Source organism: Notothenia coriiceps, unplaced genomic scaffold (genome assembly GCF_000735185.1).
Source record: "Notothenia coriiceps isolate Sejong01 unplaced genomic scaffold, NC01 NC01_scaffold00025911, whole genome shotgun sequence".
In the NCBI taxonomy this organism is placed as follows: Eukaryota; Metazoa; Chordata; class Actinopteri; order Perciformes; family Nototheniidae; genus Notothenia; species Notothenia coriiceps.
Window position 1 is genome coordinate 76,036 of NW_011358612.1, and position 21,490 is coordinate 97,525.

General features: G+C 40.3%; 1 protein-coding gene and 2 long non-coding RNA genes across 4 annotated transcripts; 2 read left to right on the forward strand and 1 right to left on the reverse strand.

Moving 5' to 3' along the window:
* The first annotated feature begins 792 nt into the window (after window positions 1–792).
* LOC104956379 (uncharacterized) lies at window positions 793–2,144 on the forward strand. The gene is made up of 2 exons (XR_799541.1): window positions 793–844; window positions 977–2,144. It is a non-coding gene; the product is annotated as an uncharacterized lncRNA (long non-coding RNA).
* Window positions 2,145–2,385: 241 nt separating this feature from the next.
* LOC104956380 (uncharacterized) lies at window positions 2,386–5,214 on the reverse strand. The gene is made up of 5 exons (XR_799542.1): window positions 5,014–5,214; window positions 4,395–4,506; window positions 4,063–4,230; window positions 3,771–3,925; window positions 2,386–2,414 (listed from the first exon to the last, which is right to left on the reverse strand). It is a non-coding gene; the product is annotated as an uncharacterized lncRNA (long non-coding RNA).
* Window positions 5,215–18,211: 12,997 nt separating this feature from the next.
* her9 (hairy-related 9) lies at window positions 18,212–20,088 on the forward strand. Of its 2 annotated transcripts, none has more exons than XM_010783861.1 (4): window positions 18,212–18,540; window positions 18,652–18,747; window positions 18,862–18,949; window positions 19,061–20,088. In XM_010783861.1, the coding sequence occupies exons 1-4, from the start codon at window positions 18,433–18,435 to the stop codon at window positions 19,633–19,635; spliced, it is 867 nt and encodes a 288-aa protein (XP_010782163.1). In that variant the 5' UTR covers window positions 18,212–18,432; the 3' UTR covers window positions 19,636–20,088. The 2 variants fall into 2 exon arrangements, with proteins under 2 accessions (XP_010782163.1, XP_010782164.1); XM_010783862.1 differs by having other exon boundaries at window positions 18,213–18,540; window positions 19,064–20,082.
* Window positions 20,089–21,490: the final 1,402 nt, after the last annotated feature.

Sequence of the window (21,490 nt, forward strand, 5' to 3'; positions counted from 1 at the left end):
GCATGCTTGGATCGGGAAAATAACCATGCCTTCTCTCGCGTTAGGTCATACCCCCCTTCCCATGCTATTTTCGGTCAAAATTGACCAGTGTGTTTTGCACAGTGATATCTCCTTCACCCCTTATCCAATTTTGATGGTTGACATCTCATTTGAACAGTGAAAGCAAGTAGAATAGTTGGCAATGCAAAATTGTGGAATGTCACCTCAGGCTCCTCTTCCTCAGGGGCTTCTATCTCAGGGGCCTCTCCCTCAGGGGCCTCTATCTCAGGGGCCTCTCCCTCAGGGGCCTCTCCCTCAGGTGCCTATTCCTGTCTGTTGTAGGCTCATAGTCTGGATCGCTGTTGTCTTCCATTTCTGAGACATCTTCCTCTATCTCCTCTTCACCTGGTTCAAAAAATGTGTCCAGAGCCCCTCGTACAGAAAATCGCCTAATCAGTCGCCTGCTCATTGTGTCAATGAGTCAAATGTGAGCAAGGCGCAAATATAACTGCTTGAGAGACATTTAGCGCGAGAAAGTGAAAGGTTTGTGTTTCTCGAGGGGCACAGAGCTTGCACCTGTGAGATATGGAATGCCATTTAAGCCAAAATTAAATAAATAAATAAATACATCAATAATTAAATAAAGACATATATATATAAATATGCCTATGAAATAAATTATGAAATAAATAAATGAGGCAATAAATCCTCGAACAAGACCCCGAGATGTATACATGTACATTTAAATACACATTTATTTATTTCATGGGACTTTTATTTCATAATGAGACATTTATTTCAAGAGACTTTTATTTCATAATGACACATTTATTTATTTCAAGAGACTTGTATTTCATAATGACACATTTATTTATTTCAAGAGAATCGTATTTCATAATGACATATTTATTTATTTCAGATGACTTGTATTTCATAAAGACGCATTTATTTATTTCAGGTGACTTGTATTTCATGATCAGACATTTCATGATGAGACATTTCCATTCCTTATATGCAAATGAACGGGGCGTGGTTAGCTCACAGATCCAGAGACCCAGACCAAAGCAACAGCACCACAACACTGACTACTCGAGAAGAGGAAGAAAATGGAGGAGAAGGACTATAAGGCAAACTACTAAATGAAAATAAGGCGGGGCAGACAACATGGAAGACGTCGGTGGGCTCCAAGATGCTATGCTATCCTTAGCAGATCAAATTGATCAACACGGTTTACCAACAGATACTGTGTTGGCCCATATTGAAGACTTTATCGAAGTACTCGGGCGGATAAGCGCTCTTCGAGATATCGACACGGATGACGAAGTTGTAAATACTTTGACACTGATTGAGCACCGTGTTCGTGTGGAAGATGTCCAAGAAGTTGGTTCAAGCACAGGTGCAGGACGCCCGCCTCTGGATATTCCAGGCGATATGCTTGCTACCTATGTGCTGTCCGGTCTATCAACCCGGCGGTTGGCTGCCTCTCTCAATAATTCGGAGAGGCTTTTCTCAGTCAGACATAGCATGTAATATGATACTCTAAATGTCACCCGCCAGAAATGTTCGCTTCTTCTTCTTCGGTGTAAATTGTCCGTTGGCAAACCAGTTGACTTCTTCTTCTCTGGGTTTTTTGGCGGATTGCAAACAACTTTAAGGTGCATACCGCCACCTACTGTACATGAGTGTGAATCATCATATCATTCCATCTCTTAACTCATGGACATATCTATGATCTAATCCAAAAATAAATAAATAAGAAACATAATAAATAAAACAAAACAACAATCTATGATCTTTCCTGACCTAATGTTAGATAATTTTACCTACCCCAGTTTCACTAAAGGTAAACAGTGCCTTTCTTGTAGCTCTTTCTCCCTCTCCTTTTGTTCCCAAAATACCAACCACACTCCATTCCCTCTCTGCCTCTAAAACGTTATCCTTTAGTTTTTCTCTTTCAGCTTTATAGATGTTCCACATTTTCTTTAACTGCTGTGTGATTTATTCTGAGTCTAGCTATCATAATTTCCTCCCTTCTGTTTCTTTCTTTATAAATATTTGTCTGCTGGCATACCAGCAGACCAGCATTTATCTATCACCAGCTTATGTTAGTATTAAATATACAATGTATTCTGGTAACTATCAAAATAAAGACATTGTATAGTGTTCATAACAGTATTTTTTTTAATAAATTATACTTAATACAATAATATTACAAAAAAAACTTACATCTAAATAAATATATCATCTAAAATAGATGCATTTGATTTAAAATAATTCAAAAATGTAAACAGCAACAAAGAAATTATAAACATTATTTTTCTTTTTCTTGTTAATATCCATTATCTTCTCTGTTATGTATCTTCCGGTCTTTGCCAATCTGGCCAGCATTTCTTGGTCCTCCACGTCTTTCTCGTACAGCCACTGCTTGAAGCAAACTGAAAATAAGAAACAACAATGTTTTAACAAATCGTATTAAATTATGTGATGATAGAACTGCAAACAGAATAGCTGTAACTTTAACAAAATAAATAACTCAGTTACCTCTAATTATTTATCCATGTTTGTATCATTGAGTTAACTGTGTGTTGCTGCTAGCATACATAATATATACCTGACGTGGAAACGTTACTCGTGGATGGGGCTACAGAGCTACTAGAAAGACAGTCGAACCCGGTGCATTCCTCCGTCTGAATGTGGTGCACTTTTACTAAATGTTTAGACAAATAGCTTGTGTTACCGCCCTTACATGCTAAATTCTTATTGCACTTTTGGCAACGAGCATTTTCCACCTCAAGACCAAGCCCCCAGGAAGTACGCCGGACTCTGAGGAAAATATTCGTTGTGTCCAAACGGCGGTACTACAATTTCCTTATCAGTTTGTGACGTCAACCGGCCCAGAAATACTTTTTCCCCTTGACTAACATGGGGAAAGAGACGTCTGTAAATCGGTGGATAATTTTTTAGCCCTAGAATCATTAAGTCCTTAAAGTTGTAAAATGCACTAAAAGCCGAATCTAGATGTATTCTCTCTCTCCATTCATTCTAGTGAGCCGAGAGTGTGTGCTCGGGGGGCTGGGCTTAAGGGGCGTATGCTCTGTGAGCGCACAAACGTGTTCTTCTGCTCTGACAGCCAGGCATGACGGGTAATCTGTGACGTTTCGCTCTCTCAAAAGTTGGGCCATTTTGACTTCATGCGCCAATGAGCAGCTCTCATAGGAAAGAACGAGACCCCGCCTCCCACGCTGTATCCAGTTCTTATTATACATCCATGCTCAAGACGGGTAACATAACTATCCTCGGGGCGCTTAGTTCTCTCCGCCATGAGTGCGCACACGTGTGTGTGTGTGTGTGTGTGTGTGTGTGTGTGTGTGTGTGTGTGTGTGTGTGTGTGTGTGTGTGTGTGTGTTGTATGCATGCATGTAGCAGGTTCTGTGTGTAAACTGCCCCACCCCCTCGCACACCGACAGGGGAGAGAGATCTCTCGTCTGGATTGGAAAGATCGCACTTTGTAGTCTTTTTGCATATTAGAAACGGAGTTGGCGACAGTAAGACTGCGATATAATGTTTGTGTAGATATAATACATATGACATCTATTGTTTAAATGTCTCCAGTACCGATAAAAAGATCGATAACGTTGGACGTTAACGGTACCACGGTCTTTAATAATTCAGCCCCGGGCCCTCGGTACCCATCCCTAGTTTTAATTATTACATCATCAATATTACATTTTAAATAACCAAGTACTTGGTATCTCACAAAGAGTGAGTTGCTAGTGCTGCTAAGAACATACCTGGTGATGGTGATGATGGTGGCTCTTCGCTGCAGGATCTGGTCGATGTCCTCCTAGCAGGAGCGATTGCCTTCGTCGTTCTCGTCCATGATGACGGCGTAGGCTCCTTTCCTCAGGAGGTCCTCGATCTCCTTCTTGGAGAACTGCTGGACCGGCTAAAGGCGACGCAGAGAGACATTTACACAAGTGGATTTAGAAAACTCTTTTAGAAAATAAACTAAGCGTACTGCAACAGCGACTGACCCAAAAATTACTTGGCATCTAGAAATATGACAGATTTTCTTTTTCTCACCCCGTTGTTGTTGCCTTCTTTGTTCCCACTCATGCTCTGCAGGACAGCACGGTCCAGCCCGAGCTTCAGACTAGCTTTATCCAGCTTTTCCCTCTCATAGTTTCTAGTGATCAGACGGTACACCTTCACCGCCTTAGACTGGCCAAAACGATGACACCGAGCTTGAGCCTGAAATAAAAAATTAAAAGAGGGGTCAAAAGAGCAAAGTTTTTAAGCATTAAATGGGAAAATATACACTTAAAGAACCGAGGGAATAAACGGAAAGACTGTTGTTGTTGTAGCCCTATTGAACTATCTTTAGGAAAGACAGAGCAGATATATATATATCGTACCTGCGGGTCATTTTGAGGGTTCCAGTCAGAGTCGAATATCACACAGGTGTCCGCAGCAGTGAGGTTCACAAGCTCTTGATCAGGTGTTTCATGTGGGCTGGCATGATCCTTTCTGCAGCGATAAATAAAGAAAACAAAGAAGACATTATTAATAATAGTAATGATGGTAACAACAATAATATTAGTATAACTATTTATATAGCACTTACACAATAATTGCAAAGTGATTCTCACAACAAAAATAAAGAACAAAACAATGTCAACAATAAAAAAAAAAATTATTATAGGAATGTTAAGAGACAAAGAAATGATAAACATTCTGAGAGGCCGACTACAAAAAGGTAGACTCAATGGCTCTTGATGACATCAATGAGCAGTCCCAAAACATGCTGCTGTATAAAAAGAAATAGGTCCAGATTTCTTCTATTTAGTGTTGGATGATTTGTTGTATTGATTGCTGATGGATGTTAAGATATGTTTTACAATTATAACTTATTGTAATTGGAATCAAAAAGTTTAAAATCGTAGTTTTAATAAAATGACTAGCAATATAGGGTTTATTTAACAGCGGTAAAGCATTAAGTTGCTAAATTAACGTACACTGAACTGTAAAACTTACCACTATTTAGGAAAGGACCTGATCAGAAGGATTGACTAGTAAGACAGCAAAGAGGTGGAGGAGGTCTCTGTCATGTACCATTGGTAGATGTTACACCTGAAAGAAAGATAAGGAAATAAGACAACACAGGAGGACAAACATCCTCTTAAGTAAAAGACGAAATCATGTCAAGCTTTACATCTTTCAGTCTTTATAATGCACTGTTGGAAAATACATTCCAAAGGCTAAATTCAAACTCAATACCATAAATAACTAGGGTACCAAAGTGCTCTACCTGATAGAACACATTGATAGAACCGGCTGGGCNCTGGATCTGTGAGCTAACCACGCCCCGTTCATTTGCATATAAGGAATGGAAATGTCTCATCATGAAATGTCTCATCATGAAATACAAGTCACCTGAAATAAATAAATGCGTCATTATGAAATACAAGTCATCTGAAATAAATAAATATGTCATTATGAAATACGATTCTCTTGAAATAAATAAATGTGTCATTATGAAATAAAAGTCTCTTGAAATAAATGTCTCATTATGAAATAAAAGTCCCATGAAATAAATAAATGTGTATTTAAATGTACATGTATACATATTTATTGCCTCATTTATTTATTTCATAATTTATTTCATAGGCATATTTATATATATATGTATTTATTTAATTATTTATGTATTTATTTAATTTTGGCTTAAATGGCATTCCATAGTGAGAAGGTATGATACATTGTATCATACAGCGCGAGAAAGGGAGAGGTTCCCGTAATGTGTGTGTGTGTGTGTGTGTGTGTGTGTGTGTGTGTGTGTGTGTGTGTGTGTGTGTATAATACACTCATACCCATTCATTTTCTATGGCGGTCAATTCTGACCGAAAACATCAAGGGTGTTTCACTGTTGAATAAATCACTCAAAATTCAATGCAAGTGGTGATCATCAAGTGTATATGTTCAGAGGCCTAGTGTGGAGGATAACTGTGATGAGCACAATCTTTATAAACAATTTCGAAATCTTCTAAAGATGGATTAACTGGAATGCTCCTTTAATCATTCTCATGAATGTGACTACTCATCGTAATCAGTGGTTTGTTGGATCCTCTAACATGCAGAACCGAATCAAGTTACCACATCTGGGAAATCTCTGCCTATAACTATCAAAAATCTCTCTCTTTGCTCGTATACCAGGGGAAAGTTGATGAGGAGCATTAACTCTTACTTGCAGTCATAAAATAAAGTGTTAAAGGGAAAACAGCATTCACTGTGTGTAAGTTAACCCCCAGGCCCTGTGTTTTATCGCCCTGGATTTAAAGTCTCGTTACTGGAGATTATTAGACTTAATCTAGTAAAGAGGAGCGTGACGTTCCGATCACCCTGAAGGCCAATGGGAGTCTTTTGAAACAGTAGGGGAATTCATCCGAGTCGGCCATATGTTGCTTTCTCTCTGAGGGGAGAGAGGTGTGGCTAATTCTCCAGAGAAGCCCATTCAAATATCACCTGAGGCTCTTAGCTGGCAGGTAGCGGCTCAGCTAGCAGTCAGAGCAGTTTCATGTGTTGTGAATGGGCTGAGATGCTCATGATAGAGCACTGGGTCACCCGCGGTGTGGAGGAGGGGGAGCTTCGCCTCAGGGCAGGTGGTGGCTGGATAGCAGTGGAGCGGTGAGGTGCAGAGGGTGACCATCATGGGAGCCCTTTGAACTGCAGGCTGCAGGTGGAATGTGCTTAGTCAGCAGGTTACTTTTTTCATCCTGCTTAAGGGGTGAGCCTGGAGAGTCAACCTAATGCTAATTGTTCTTGATGTGGTAGCCTGTGACGGAGATTTACCAGTCATCATGATCAATCCATTGTCTAAATTCACCAGCAGATACAACACAGACTCTTCCTCTTTGATCTGAGACAAATGCTCCTTACAACCCAGCACAATTAAAGGAAGGTTTGCATTCATTAGAAAACTGATTGGACAAAACTGAACAAACAGATCTTAAACCATTCAAACTCTGCAACGATTCTGTCTTTGTATTGGATATAACATATGAAATTCGACCTACAGGTCCCAATGATGACCCTCTTTCACCTGACACAGTGCATGCCCAGGACCGAGGATCTGGAGGAGGCGCGTGCCCGAGGCCCACAGCTGCTGTTTTTACTAGATGAATAAAACCATGATCTCCTCCCTACTGTTTCATTCAACGCAAATGTCAGGGCACATGATCCTCAATGCAAACACATTTTGCAAAGCCAATGAATGATGAATGAATGGACCAAACCTCCTTGCCTGCAGGCACATTGCTTCCATAGAAACACAGTTAATGTTGTCAGTATTTGAGAGAGATATACCAAAACAGTGTTCATATGTTTTTGTTGAAGCCAATTTTTGTATTCTCTTGAGTCCTAGTTTTTATTGGTTGAGCTATGTCAGCCATGAAAAGTAAATTTTGTCTTTTGTACATGTCTTTTTTGAATAGTTGACTACTTTGTATGTTACCGGTGGTTCAGTATCGGGTAAGCCCCAACTAGCTGGAAAACCAAACAAGTATGAGAACTGATTTAATTTAGCATTAACAATGGCTTAACCAAAATATCTTCACAATTCAAAATGTATGGCCCTAATAATAAATAAGATATTTGACGATACAAGGCAAAACTGAAGTTAATTTCTTGTGACTACTTCATTAAGATGTTTTCCTAATTAATATGGTTTTCAAAGGAATACCATTATCAGTGTAAATAGCTCCTCTTGTGATTTGGTTGGGTGGGTTTTAGAGGTTACTGCTCACACTTTTGCAGTTCTTTCTTTTCGTCAACTGATACCATGAATTTAATTGCTTAGAAGGAGCAGATAAAATCAGTAAATCAGGTTTGGGATTCCTCATTAGGACAGCGGCCTTTTCTTTCCCGACAACATTATGTGAAACTATTTGAAGAATTCACGACATATGTCAAATTCCGTCCGAAAGTCTGTCGTTCAGATACTGTGATGTCAAATAGCAACGTGATTCCCTGGATGCAGTCTGCTTGACTGGAGCCACTTGACTCAGGAGACTCGCTGTTCCTTCAGAGGAATCCCTTTGTGTCGACCCAAACCCAGGGCATCTGACCACAGGGGGTCCAAACCATCGGAGTATTGCACACAGACACACCAGCATACCTCGCCTCACTCCCAGGAGTAAATACTGAATCACAGAAAAACAACCCCTTCCTCTCCAAACAAGGGTTTGATTTGTTAGTCAAAATGAATAACTTGCATAAGGTGGGTAGACTTCAAACGAAGGTACACACAAAAGGTACTCATTTCGTTTTACAGACTGTTTGTACTGTGTGCTGATACCATCAACACAAACAGTTATAAACTTTGTGTCTGACTTTTATGAGAAGGAATTGCTGAAAGGGGAGAGGTGTGCCTTTGCTAAGGGAACAATTAAACAGATTAGGCTTGATGAGGGCCGTTGGAGCATGTACTATATGTCTGAAGGTGCTATGTGCTGTGTGCTGCAGCAGGCCTGTCCTCGCTGTGTGTCACTCTGCTGCTCACAGCCAACAGATCAAGGCCTCGGCCCCTGTGGTCCCCTGTTAGCCCCCAGCCAGCCTCCAGGTGGGCGCTGCTAATGAGCCCCAGTAGTATAGCTCCAGCATGGGCCTCTTCTTCCCAGGGTTGGAGGGGGCCACGGAGGGGGCAGATGGGGTCTGATGGCTGGGTCAGCACCAGGCAGGGGGCTGGGGATGGGACAAGGAAAAGAAACACAACAAGGCGAGCTAAAAATCACACTTTTCAGACCTTATTAATGGTGAGTTTGTATATGAGTGTGGGAAGATCGTGTGTGAGGGCCTGGTAAGGAAAAAGGTTGTGCCACATGGTGCATTATAAAGTCAATGTTGTGCTCTTTGATCCTTGTTTATTGTAATTGACTACACAGTAGCCTACTTGTTTCCGTGCCGGTTGAATGGGCCAGGCGGTAGGTTCTCTTTGCCTTTACAGTGTGAGATATTCCAGAGTAAACAACCCCTCCTTATTCTGAGATACGATACACGTGAAAGAGACTGCAGTGACTAATGGGAGTGTTTGTCTCATACTGCCAGCCTCCGCTTTTGTTTCCTAGGCTTTTGATGTGTTTGATACATGGTGTTTTCAGAAACACAAATCGTCTCCTCCGCAATGTTTGGCCCAAAATAAGAGTTAAAGGGAGGGTACGTGCTGTGAGGTGTGTGAATCTCCACATCAGAGGGAAAAGGAAGGGCGGCGGTGTTTGGGGTTTAGAGGGGACTTTGATGATGGGATGATGTTCGTGGTGACCACAAACATGAAAACCCTTTACTCTCAGATCAACCTGAGTCTGTTGGCTATTGATATATTTGCAATAACCAGCCGTTTTCTCTTTAAATAAAATATTCCTAGCAATTTATCCTGCCAGTCCTTTGTTACCTCTGGCATTGTGAAGGAAAGTGCTGAGCTCAGCCCCAGCAAGACAATTGTGACATAAAGGATATAGTCAGGGATCGAACACCAGAGTCTTGCAAAGTCAGTATCTCTTGACCTGTAAGTGGTGGAAAGTGATCTGTCTGCATTTGTTGAGTATTGCCCTTTTCATTATGATGTATTTTGTTATGTTAATAAGGAACACTTTATGAGTTGTTGAGTGTGCCCCAGCTCAGGAGCCATAACAGTCAAAGTCTCCCTTTGTTCTTAATCTTGGTTCAAGATCTGTGGATGTTAGGGCTTTACAAGTTCAATAAATCTTGTCTTTATTCGTCAAAAACACAACACTAACTGCTGACAATTAAATGACTTGGCTTCCAGCTTGGTCAACTTTGCAGACTGTTGAAAAGGTTTGATAATTACTCTCATTCTTCTCAAACTTGTAGTGTTATCAGATATATGAAAATTATGAATCTCCTTCTACAGCTACAGAAGGCTTCACACAAACAGACTTTGATGTGTTAAATCAGTGGAGTTTCCCTTAAAGGCAGCTCAGCCACATTGCGCTTATTTAGTCACAAAAATATAAAAACGTGGATAAATATCACCACTTTCTGAAATGTTCTTTGGCTGGTAATAAAACATTTATAATAGATCTGTTGGTGTCTTCAACAGGCTGCCACACAGCCTGCAGTCCGTCACCCCGACCCCCAGTATGTGCACTAAAGAATGGGCAAAGATTACGGCTTTTTTCGGTTTTCTAACCTCCATTATGCGTCTAAAAAGAGTTGGTTTTACTGAGGCACCATTTTTGCACGTATTGGATGCCCTGTGGTGCTGGTCAGTCAGAGTGGAATAGGCCTGCGTCATGGGTTCGCACCAAAGCCATAAAGGAGTCTTTGTCACTGATGAGCGAGGTCATCTCTCTCCTCCACTGGCCAATAAACTTTCACATTCTCCACTTTTTTATGATTTTGTTTAGCTCACGGACCCCAAACAAAAGTGCAAAGAATTGAATTATTCACAGGGAAATGAATAAAGGATTAATTTGCATTGATTTTGCTCCACCACAAAAGGAGTCATTTTCTTGACCATAAGGACTTGAGAGCAAAGCATTTGTTCAACCAACAAATTGAACAAAAAGATCAATGGTATCTTTTAATATGGCTATCAAAGAAAGAAAACTCCAAATTGACGCTTTGTGTGTTAACAGTTTGAGAGATTTTCCACTTGGTCTGTTGGAATAGACTGACAGGGACTTTTGTGAGAAATTACGCTTTTGGTCACAAATTGAGAAAACATCAGTCTAAATTTGAATAATTTGGCCTGTGAAGTTTTGGAGAGGTTCTTTATAAATCAAAACTGATAGAGGAGTCGGTATTTTAATGTGGCGACAAATGTTCCCCTTTCTGCTCTGTGTTGGTCTGTTTGACTTATTCGGCAGCATTCTCCACAGCCTGTGAAAAGTCTTGTTCTCCTTTTACTCGTGTTTGGTTTGGCTGGAATGGATTAGACACAAGCTCAGTTTACACCAAAAGAGGGAAGAAACCTGATTTTATGCCCAATTGTCAGTGGGTATGTTGGTTATTTGCAACCTAAGTGACAAATTGAATGAAGGAAAATTGTGTATAAAACACAAGAAGCCCTTTTAACATTTTATAACATTTCCAGTGTTAAGAGTTATTTTTGCTTAAGCTGTTAAACCCCATCCCCATTAAAAACACAGAAAGATGGTTTTAGCGGAATAAGGAACAGAACATAAAGGATGGACTGATAATAGAGGTTTACATATATGTTGAACCGTGCATGTCAGTTAGCTAGCCTTTGTTTTTATTAATACGTACTTGGCTCCATTATATCCTGTGCAACACATAAACATGTTCACCTTATATAATAAATTGTAAAACAATGCATGTCATGTGTAAGAAACAGCTGTGAGCGAAACGACAGGACAGGATAATTCAAGGTTAGCAGGAAAATATGGAACGTTTTGCACTCAAACATGATTTCTTTGATACTAAGTAGATTTTTTTGATTTTCTTTGCCCTCCACGTTTGATCCTTTGTCTTTACAGTGCCCTCCCTCTGTTTTAAATCCAAGAGCTTGTATGCTGAGGGATGGGGGGTTTGCTCGTCCCATGGAGCGCTACCTTGTTCCAGAGTGCCCAAGAGGGCCATATCTGTCATAGCACATTCCAGTGTGGAGCTATGATATGAATGAAGAGCTGTAGTGTGCCCAAGCTGAAAGTGTGGAGCTCAAAGGGCTGCTGAAATGCTGTAATGTAATTATGTGGACAGTCTCTCAGATCCATTAGCTTGAAATGGTTCTACAACCTCCATTCAGTCAGTGGGCTGCCATGTCTTTTCTCAGGGGGGGCTCTGAAGTCATCTGAAAAGACCTCCTCTGTACTCATTGTGCCCTTTGTCTTTGTAAGCCTGTTATTAGCGGGGGAATCAAGTTACGGCACACCACTGATGAGAACTCCAGAGATTTTACAGTTACAGGTGGGGGGTATATTCTTAAATAGGCATCTGTGCGTATTAATCAAATCAAATTTGAAGAAAAATAATTGATTTAACCGTGCGATCAAGAACTTTCCACACGTTTGCCTCCTCTAATGGCTCCCTCCAATTACTACATCTGTTTAGAAGTGGAATAGTTTGTAGTTTTTTCTGCAGGAAAAAGTTATCATTAAATGTGATGATACATTTTGTAATACTGTTACTACATTGCTTTGAACTTTTAATTATCTTATTTTCATTGTGTGGTAATAATTCAGGACATTAATATTTCATAACAACAAAATTAAAATGTAAGAAAACGAACGCACTCATATCTGTTGAATATCTTATATCAAATATTAGTCCCTCCCAACATAGTAAGAATTAGTTGTATATGTATTTTAATATCACAATTGTTTTATATTCTATATATTATCTATATATATTATTCTAAGTATTATAAGTACGAAATATGCTAACAGAATATTTGATTGTTTAATTTGCAGTATAGATTTTTAGGATAAAAAACTAAACAAAAACGGAATAGATATCTTGATTTCACTGGGATAATTACTGTTTTTTTATCCAATGAGTAAGTATAGTGTGTCGGATCTTGTAAAATCCAACCAATAAAAGAGTATTTATTTCACTTAAAAAGTATTTAACAAGTTTGCCGTGAAGCCTCTACTCTCTTCCAAGTGTCGAGATAAAAGTTTAATATTGCATTAGCGTTGTAGTTCACAAAACTTCCCTTAAACATATATTTAGGAAACAAATTAAAGGTTCCAGCAATTTCCAAAATTTGATTTAGTGCTTTGTGTTTACCTAATCTCTGGCATTCACACAGACACCAGTGGAAATGTCCAAATGCGTCATTGCACAACTTTAAAGGCCTTTCCCATGCATAGCAGTCTAGTGACCCATTCTAAATAACCTATATCATTGGGGAACTGTGGTTTATAAAGGAGTCCATTGGGACCTCTGCTGAAAGGGTTTTTTTGGGTGGAAGCCTGGATGAAAAGTCCAAAGAGGAGGATAAAGAAAAAGTATAGGAGATGTCAGGACGCCTTTGGAAGGAAAACAAACTGCAGAGACCAATGTGAGTTGACTTAATCTGATTAGACTAACCTCATCAACAGCCCACTTAAAAGGGAGAAGAAAGCCCTGAATTGGGGCGAGAAGCAAGAGAAAAGGGTCCCTCTCTGTTCAGAAAGCCAAAGGGGCTCCGTGAATGCACCACATTGTACTGGACATGCTGGTCTGCAGATGGCAAAATGACAACAAGCCGCTTGAAAAGTGAGGCAAATATAATTGATCTCAGGGTTTTTATCTGCAGGTATGAAAACAGCCAAGGGGGTAATGAGATTAAGGAAGAATAAAGTGAAAAATACAATTTTCCCTCACGTTTGTAGTGCAATCATGCAGCTTTGAAGCCTTTAACTCAATGCACCCTCTGTAATGCCATGAGAAAATATTTCCAAATTCATATTAATTTATTCAAATTCTGACCTTTTATAAAGCCCCCCGCTGTCATGGTTACACATCAAACACTGAGTAGTTGAACAGTAAAATAGCTGTTATAAGCAGCTGAATTAATGGGTGTAAAAAAACTTTTAATACACGTCTGGCCTCTCCCAAATTTAAGAAATCCCTAGCAACAATGCACATGAAATATCCTGTCCTGGCAGGGGGAAATCCCTTCAGATCTTTGGCCAATATTTGTAGAAAAAAGAGCACGTATTTTTACACAAATATTTGATAATATTTATTTTAATTAGACTCCCTAATGAATCATCAAGCCTGTGTTTTTTGGTATTCTGCAAATCCCTCTACTTAAAGTGGGAGTTGAATGCAGCAACCACAGGTGTCCTTTCACTTTCTGGCTTTATTGTTTCAGAAACCTCACAGCACTAACTGGTACAAACTGAACCTTTGAAGTCCTGCTGTCATCTCTGATGTGGAAACAGAAAATCACATGCTCACGTCCTGATAGTCATCACGTGTCTGGATGTTACTGTGTCCCCAGTGTTGTAGGAAGTATTTCGATTTAGTTCCAATACCATATTAAAACTCCATTATCAGTGTCCGAAATTGAAAAAAACTATTGCTCATAAAATAATAACTGAACTTCTAAGACAAAATACAACAAATACCAATAGTTTAAAAAACGTACATGGTTTGGTTCTAAGAATAGTGACCTCAATATGAATAGGACTTGAATAGTTAAGCTGTAACTGTCCATATGACAATAATGCCTTTGAAACAAGCAATTTAATGGTGAAGACGTATTAAGTTGAATAAAACAGATAAACAGGTAAGGTAAAAGTACCAAATCATTGTTCTGAAGTACATACTTGAGTACATACATTCCACCAATGTGAGTTACCCACATTTGATAGCTTTTTAATAAGATTTGTGCACCAAAGTGAAGATTCCACAGGTTAGGTATCATCCGGTTTGGCCTCTTTTCCACTTTTGCCGCTCTGAACTAGCCACAGTATCTGACACAAAGCAAAAGCCACCCAAATTGACATTGTGACCGCTTTGTGTCAGGGATTCATCGCGGTAAACATGTCTACTAGCTCTTGATTGGGGAGTGTGTATAAAGGGATTGTGCAGCCGACACCACCTAATACAGATATAATTGACTCTGCTTCTGCATTCTGCACATGGATTTGGAGAGGTGCACAGGCTCATTGTACAACAACAAATTAAGCAGGCGGCAGTCAAAAGGAGCTGCTGAGCATTCACCGGAACTCGACAACAGACTATTGAACTCTGCTAAATCTGTGAACACAGCTTCTCCCTCCTTTTGGTCCCTTTCATCTCCTCCTGCAGACCTCCACCTCATAAAGCTAAGTCAAAAAGCAAGTACTTTTGGCTCTTGTCTGGTGAATGCTGATCATCTCTTATAAAACAGCAGTGATTTATTTTCTCTACATTCCTCAGGATGTCGGCATCACCTTTAATGATGCTCTAATGATGGAGTCACTCAAAAAGTTTCTTTCAGTTGAAGGGGAATTCCTGCTCCCATTGTTGTCTGAGCCTGATATCTTTCAAATGCAGGAATGATGAGGGGGAATTATCGATGGATAGGGCTGTCAGACCTGATCTGACTTCAGATCAGATGTAACAGGTGGCGCTTCACCTACACAGAATTATTAAACCTCAAAATCGCATTAACTCCAGTTGTATAATCTGTGTGCAGCTCAGTAGAATTAGATCTGCATCATTTGGGCCGATCCGAAAGCAAATAGAGGCGATGTGAGTCCAAGCACACACAGCTGGCCCTTGAAACTCAGGATCCTGGGTAAACAAGGGTCCAGCATGCCTCAGCACAGCTCAGCCATGTATGCGGGGGGGGCATGAGCCACTGAACAATGACTGATACTCTACAAGAGACTGGACTGAAGCAGGGCTTAGCACATTTTTATTACATTTGGCCAGTTTCAATAGACTGCGGACCAAAAGAGGATCATAGACTTTGTCATCAGTTTTAAGATTACTATGACATATACGCCTCCTTAGACTTTGTAATGCTCCTATTGTTGGACTACACACACTGATTTAACATGGAAATCTGCTGCTCGCTCACATAAAAGTTTTCATTTGTGTTACGGTTGCAGATTTAAGGAGGGAGATCGAAAAACTGTCACATTGTGTTTTTATAAGATAACCATTTCAGAGTTATTGCATGTTGGTGCCATTTTACTGATCAAAACATACTTCACATTAGTTTTTTTCTCGTGTTTTTAACTTGTATTGTGGGTTCTTTTCTGAAGATTTTTTTTTACTTTATAAAAGTAAGCAGCAAACTCTTAATGGTTAAATGTAATACTTTGCAGTAAACATCACGTATGCTTAGGTAAGTGTGTTAACATTAACATAGATGCACATGTAGTAGTATGTGCTGTGAGTGTATCATTGTATACATAAATGCTTGTTAGATGTGGATAAAATGTCTTAAAAAAAACTGTATTGTATATGCAAATCGTTTTCTTTCATTTTAAGTCTAAATAAACTGTAAATGTATTTTATTATAATATAAATTATATAATGTATGCACAGGTATTTGCTTCTGTAGCATATACACCGTTTCTTATTGACCCCATGTTCACATGTTTTCTTTTCTCATAAATTAACTTTAACTGTTTGAGTATAAGACATCTGACAGCTCCTTCATTTGTGCATAACTTCATAACCAGATAGGCCTATAATTTCTCTTATTTTTCATTTTACCAGATCATTATATCCTTCTCATTAGGGGCAATTTAGGCCATATATGACATAATATAATTTGCTTTGCTTTATTTTGTTTTAAACAAATGTCAACTTTAATTTGGACACAGATGTGCCACCTTGTGGTCAACTGCATATAATGCTCATAAAACAAAACAGATCCTTATATTTCTAACAAAGGATTTGTCTCTGTCTTACTAGTTTATATGACACAGGAAACCAAAGACAAAAAATAGGTTAAAAAAAACATGTTTTAGAAATAACAGTGACATTCAATCATTTGAATAAATAATATGTTTGAAGAGCATTCAAAAGAGAATCTTTACATGCCAAGTAAAACTTGTTATAAATACCACTTTCATTAGGTTGGAATTAATTTAGCTTGGTTCAAATTATTCTGAAACAGCTTAGACATTGAAAGCATGTCCTGATATACTTTGTAAAATACCCTAAGATCTATCATTGGTTAACTTTTTAGAAATCAGTCGCTAGGTGGTGCTCTTGTCCTTCAAACTCTGTCACTTACACTTTGTTCAAACACTCGCCTAAATCTGATTCTGATTGAAAGGACCTTAACAATTAGAGGGGAATTTATTTGAGTGTTGTGGTGGTTACAAGTGCATACGATACATGTTACTTACTTACTTTTAAAGTTTTAACTATAACTTATATCCTGTGAGATGCACTGACAGCATAGCCTTTTCATGACATGTATTTAATATTGACATTGTTCAGTGTTTATCTTTTTATTGTATCCTAGTGCTATCTAGACATTAGCCGATTTTCGAAAAAAAATATGAACAATAACTTTTTTCATTAGACAATATGAGAAGTAAACTACTGCTTCTTGATAGAAAAATAGATCATGCAGCCCAAATATAATTATAATGCAATTCCTCAGACATCTTCACATGTGCTTTTTCTATTCTATTATATTCTATGCTATCCTATTGTATTCTATTGTATTATATTTAAATATTAAACATTTTTCCAGTTTCTCAGTCTTGGCTTTATAAACTCCTTGGTCTCCAGCATGTAATCTGCAAGTTATGGCACGTGCTTCGCGTAGACCGGAGTAGACTTTGAGCGAATGGCACGCGGACAGATGTGCCCCCCTCCTCCCTCTCTTCCTCTTTGAGCGGCTCCCGCGCCGGGATGATTGACACAGAGCTGTTCACACAGCCAATGAGAGTGTGCTCTGCTCTATTTGCATACAGTGGCCGCATGCCATTGGCTTGCTGCGTGCTACTGCAAACCGCCTCGCGTGCCATTACAGATGTCTTCTCCTTAATGCAGAGTCTTTAAAAATAGATTAAAATGTGTTTTTATGTGAGGCAAAAAACATGTTAATGCTTGAAATAAATACAAGTTTTTGATAAAAGTCTCAATGGGTATTCCAAGTGGGAAAATATATATATATAGGCCTAATGGATTTTTGTATAGGAATGTTCTTAACTTACGCATAAATAAATATGCAGCCAACAGCTGTTCTTAATGATTACACAGATATCTCTTCAAATGAACTGCACACACTGTTAAAAGATAGGGAGGGACTGTACTGTCAATTCAACACAGGCTACATTCTTCACGTGTATATACACACACGCACACACAGCTACACTCGCATACACACACACGCACGCGCGCGCACACACACACACACACACACACACACACACACACACACACACACACACACACACACACACACACACACACACACACACACACACACACACACACACACAACACACTAAGAGCAGTATAAAAATGTTGACGAGCACGGAGGAAAGTTGGAAGCAAACATCCAGCCCTCCCTTATCACTTCACAGCCCGGCCGCTGCTGCTCGCTCCGCTTTGTTGTTTGTCCCTGCAGGGCTGATTGAGCAGCGCGTGACTGACGGCCCGCGGGGGTGTTGTCCAATCAGCGGTCTGCCCCGCGCCCAATGGGTGAGTCCTCTCTGCTATTGGCTGAGGAGAGTGTGGGAAAGAATGCAGAGAAGGTTTCACACGAACTGGGAGCACGCGAGTCGTCTATAAGTACGGCTGCGGCGTGTGTCTGCGTCAGAAGCAAAAACTCGCCCTGCACGGTGCAACACACACTTCTGTATTCAGATGACAGCTCAGTGATAACAAACGACACAACGATATCTGCTCCGGTGGGCTGTCAGGCATACGTTTATGTTCTGAAGCGGAGAACTTTCAACGTTTTTATTTTCTCGGAGCTTCCGCAGAGGATTTACTTCTTTACGCTTTTACCTGGTTTGATCAACAATGCCTGCTGACACTATGGAAAAGCAGACGGCATCTCCTATCGCCGGTTCCCCAGCAAACGGAACACACACACCGGACAAACCGAAAAATGCCAGCGAGCATAGAAAGGTAAACATTGTCTGATAACTTTTCATAAAATATCCATGTGTGATGACATGCATTTTGCAAGTGGATCAATTGTGGACAAGACATTTATGCAGAATTGTTTTTTCTTTGCAGTCATCCAAACCGATCATGGAAAAACGCCGGAGAGCAAGAATAAACGAAAGCCTTGGCCAGCTCAAGACTCTCATCCTGGACGCACTTAAAAAAGATGTAGGTTGAGATCACTGTGATGCACATCACTACTAAGCTTTTTCATGTTTATCGATCATTTCGTTTTAAACGTTTCTTGAATACAGACTCAACTTTTCATGTTTTATCCTACAGAGCTCAAGGCACTCCAAGTTGGAAAAAGCAGACATTCTGGAGATGACTGTGAAGCACTTGAGGAACCTGCAGCGTGTTCAAATGAGCGGTAAGTTTATTGAATAAATTAAGTGGGACAAACATTTTAAAGTCATTTGGAAGTTGTTAAAAGACTCACCAATCCGTGGCTAATATCCGCTTTTTTTCTCCCTTCCCTCAGCAGCACTCTCAGCAGATGCCACCGTCCTGAGCAAATACCGAGCTGGATTCAACGAGTGCATGAACGAAGTCACCCGCTTCATGTCCACCTCAGATGGGGTGAACACGGAGGTGAGGTCGAGGCTCCTCACCCACCTGTCCAGCTGCATGGGCCAGATGATGTACCCGCAGCAGGCCGCGTCCCAGCATGCGCACCTGGCTCAACCTCTCCATGTGCAGCTCCCCTCCACCCTACCCATCAACGCTGCCACCATGGGCTCCAAACTCAGTCCTGTCGAGGCAATGTCCCCTAAGGTCTTTGGTGGTTTTCAGCTGGTGCCTGCAAGCGATGGACAGTTTGCGTTTTTGATCCCTAACCCAGCATTCGCCTCCGCCACATCGCCTGTTATCCCACTTTACGCAAACGCAGGATTGCCTGTTGCTCTCAACGCGAGTCCGCTGCATGGCAGCTCGGCATCGACTGCTGCTTCTCCGGTGCATGGCATGACTTCCTTCTCCGGGGTGTCCCAGGCAGTCAGCCCGGTCGGACTCAGCACCGGTCCAGAGGGCAACGAGCCTGTTTGGAGGCCTTGGTAGCGCCAGGGACAAGAGACTCATGTCAAACCAGTTTGCATTACTTTTCCAGTTTAGAGATTTAACTGACTGCACAGACAACTGTTGCAGGAATTGAACCTGTGACTATTCCTCTACGGGACGGTAACTCTAACCACTTAATGCCCCCCAGTAGTTCTCATTGTTTCGTTTTATGGAACAGGTTTCGCCTTATTTGGCCAATGTTTGTTTTTCTATATAATTTATTTTCTGATTCCAACATTTGGATGTCGGTGATAAACATGCTGTATATGTTAAAGATTTATAGGAACGTTTGTTATGAAGTACTTTTTATGAAAAGGTTTTAGTTTTGTACAGATGTGTTATTGACTGTTATACCAAAGCTGTGTTTTACATTCTTTATTGTTTTGTGTTGAAAAGAAAAACTGAAGTTGGCTGTTGGCCCATTGTTTTAATAAATTACTTTTCAGAAATTCACTTATTGTCTCCATCCTGTTTCAATTTTTGTCCATGTTGCTTTGATAGACTTTATTTAAGAGTATCAGGGGTAATTTTGTAGTTTGTGAAGTCATGTATAAAAGCCACATTTAATGCCTAAAAGTAACATTTTGAAGTTAGGAAAACCACTTTTAACAGACTCACAGCAGCTATAACTAAGGCCAAATCGAAGCAGCACCATATTGATTATGCTCCCAAAATGAACTCCAATATCAATTAATATACTAAATTTTTACTTGCCACCTTGTCACCCGTTTGGCGGGAGCTCCTTACATCTGGCCTGCTGCTGGCCCAGGGGACAATGGGGGTGTATTTTTCTATTGCTATAAAGGTAATTAAAAGTTTGAAAAGGGTCTCATCCTGTATGCAGCGGGAGCTTTAAGAAGTCTTAAACCCTATTCATGAGCCTGGGAAATGCTCTCAGGGGTTAATGTCACTAACAGATTGCCTGAGTGAAAGGAGAATATGGAAGGATCCTCGGTTCCTTTTGTGCAGCAATTGTTCGACTCCTCTCCCAGTGGCTCTACACCTCAAATGAGAAAAGAGGGAGACTTTTGTTTGATGGAGGGGAAACATGAGGTTCATATAAATACACCATGTATTGCAGGTTAAAGCATTTGATTCTTGCTCCTGACTTAATCTGAAAATCCCTCAAACACTTCCACTGACAATATCATTTCAATTAGCATTTTGGAATACGGTCCGTGGCCTTTATCTGGCCAGGTGCTTTCCCCTGACGGCTCAAACGTTTCTGTGTAAGCTCTCCCTCTCCATCTCTTCCTGCTGCTGTTTATCCTGGGTGTTATATCTTCCTCCGGTGAGGGGTCTGGATCTGAGGCCTCTGTTTCAGGGCGGCGTTGCATGCGCAAGCCATGTGTCAGCCACTTGCAGTCAGCGGGCCCCTTTACTCAGGATTAGGTTTCAGCCTGGTGTCCGTCGGTCAAAACCCCTCAACATTTAATACTCCACCGGCGCGTCGTGGGTGCGCATGGCTGGCACAGGCCACAAGTAAATCGGTGTGAAAGTGTTTCATAGCCCTGCTGACCACCAGCACACACAAGATAAACATTCCTAGTGTCAAAATATCGAGAGTGCACTTAAAGTTATGCAGAAACCGAGAGTGAAGGTATATGCCCACGTCTAAACCATGATTGATAACGATCACATAATAAATACAGTTTAAAAAGGGTTTATTTAGGAAATAGGCAGCAAGGCCAAATGAAAACCATACCAATGTATTGGCACCCGTTAAAAAAAGGAAGCGTTGACAAAATAAAAACAAATAGGTTGTGTTTACTGTAACCTGGCCTACGCGACTTGAGATGTTGTCTTTGCACAGAAAACTCTTGATATTCATCTTACTTTAACAGTTGGACTGTTG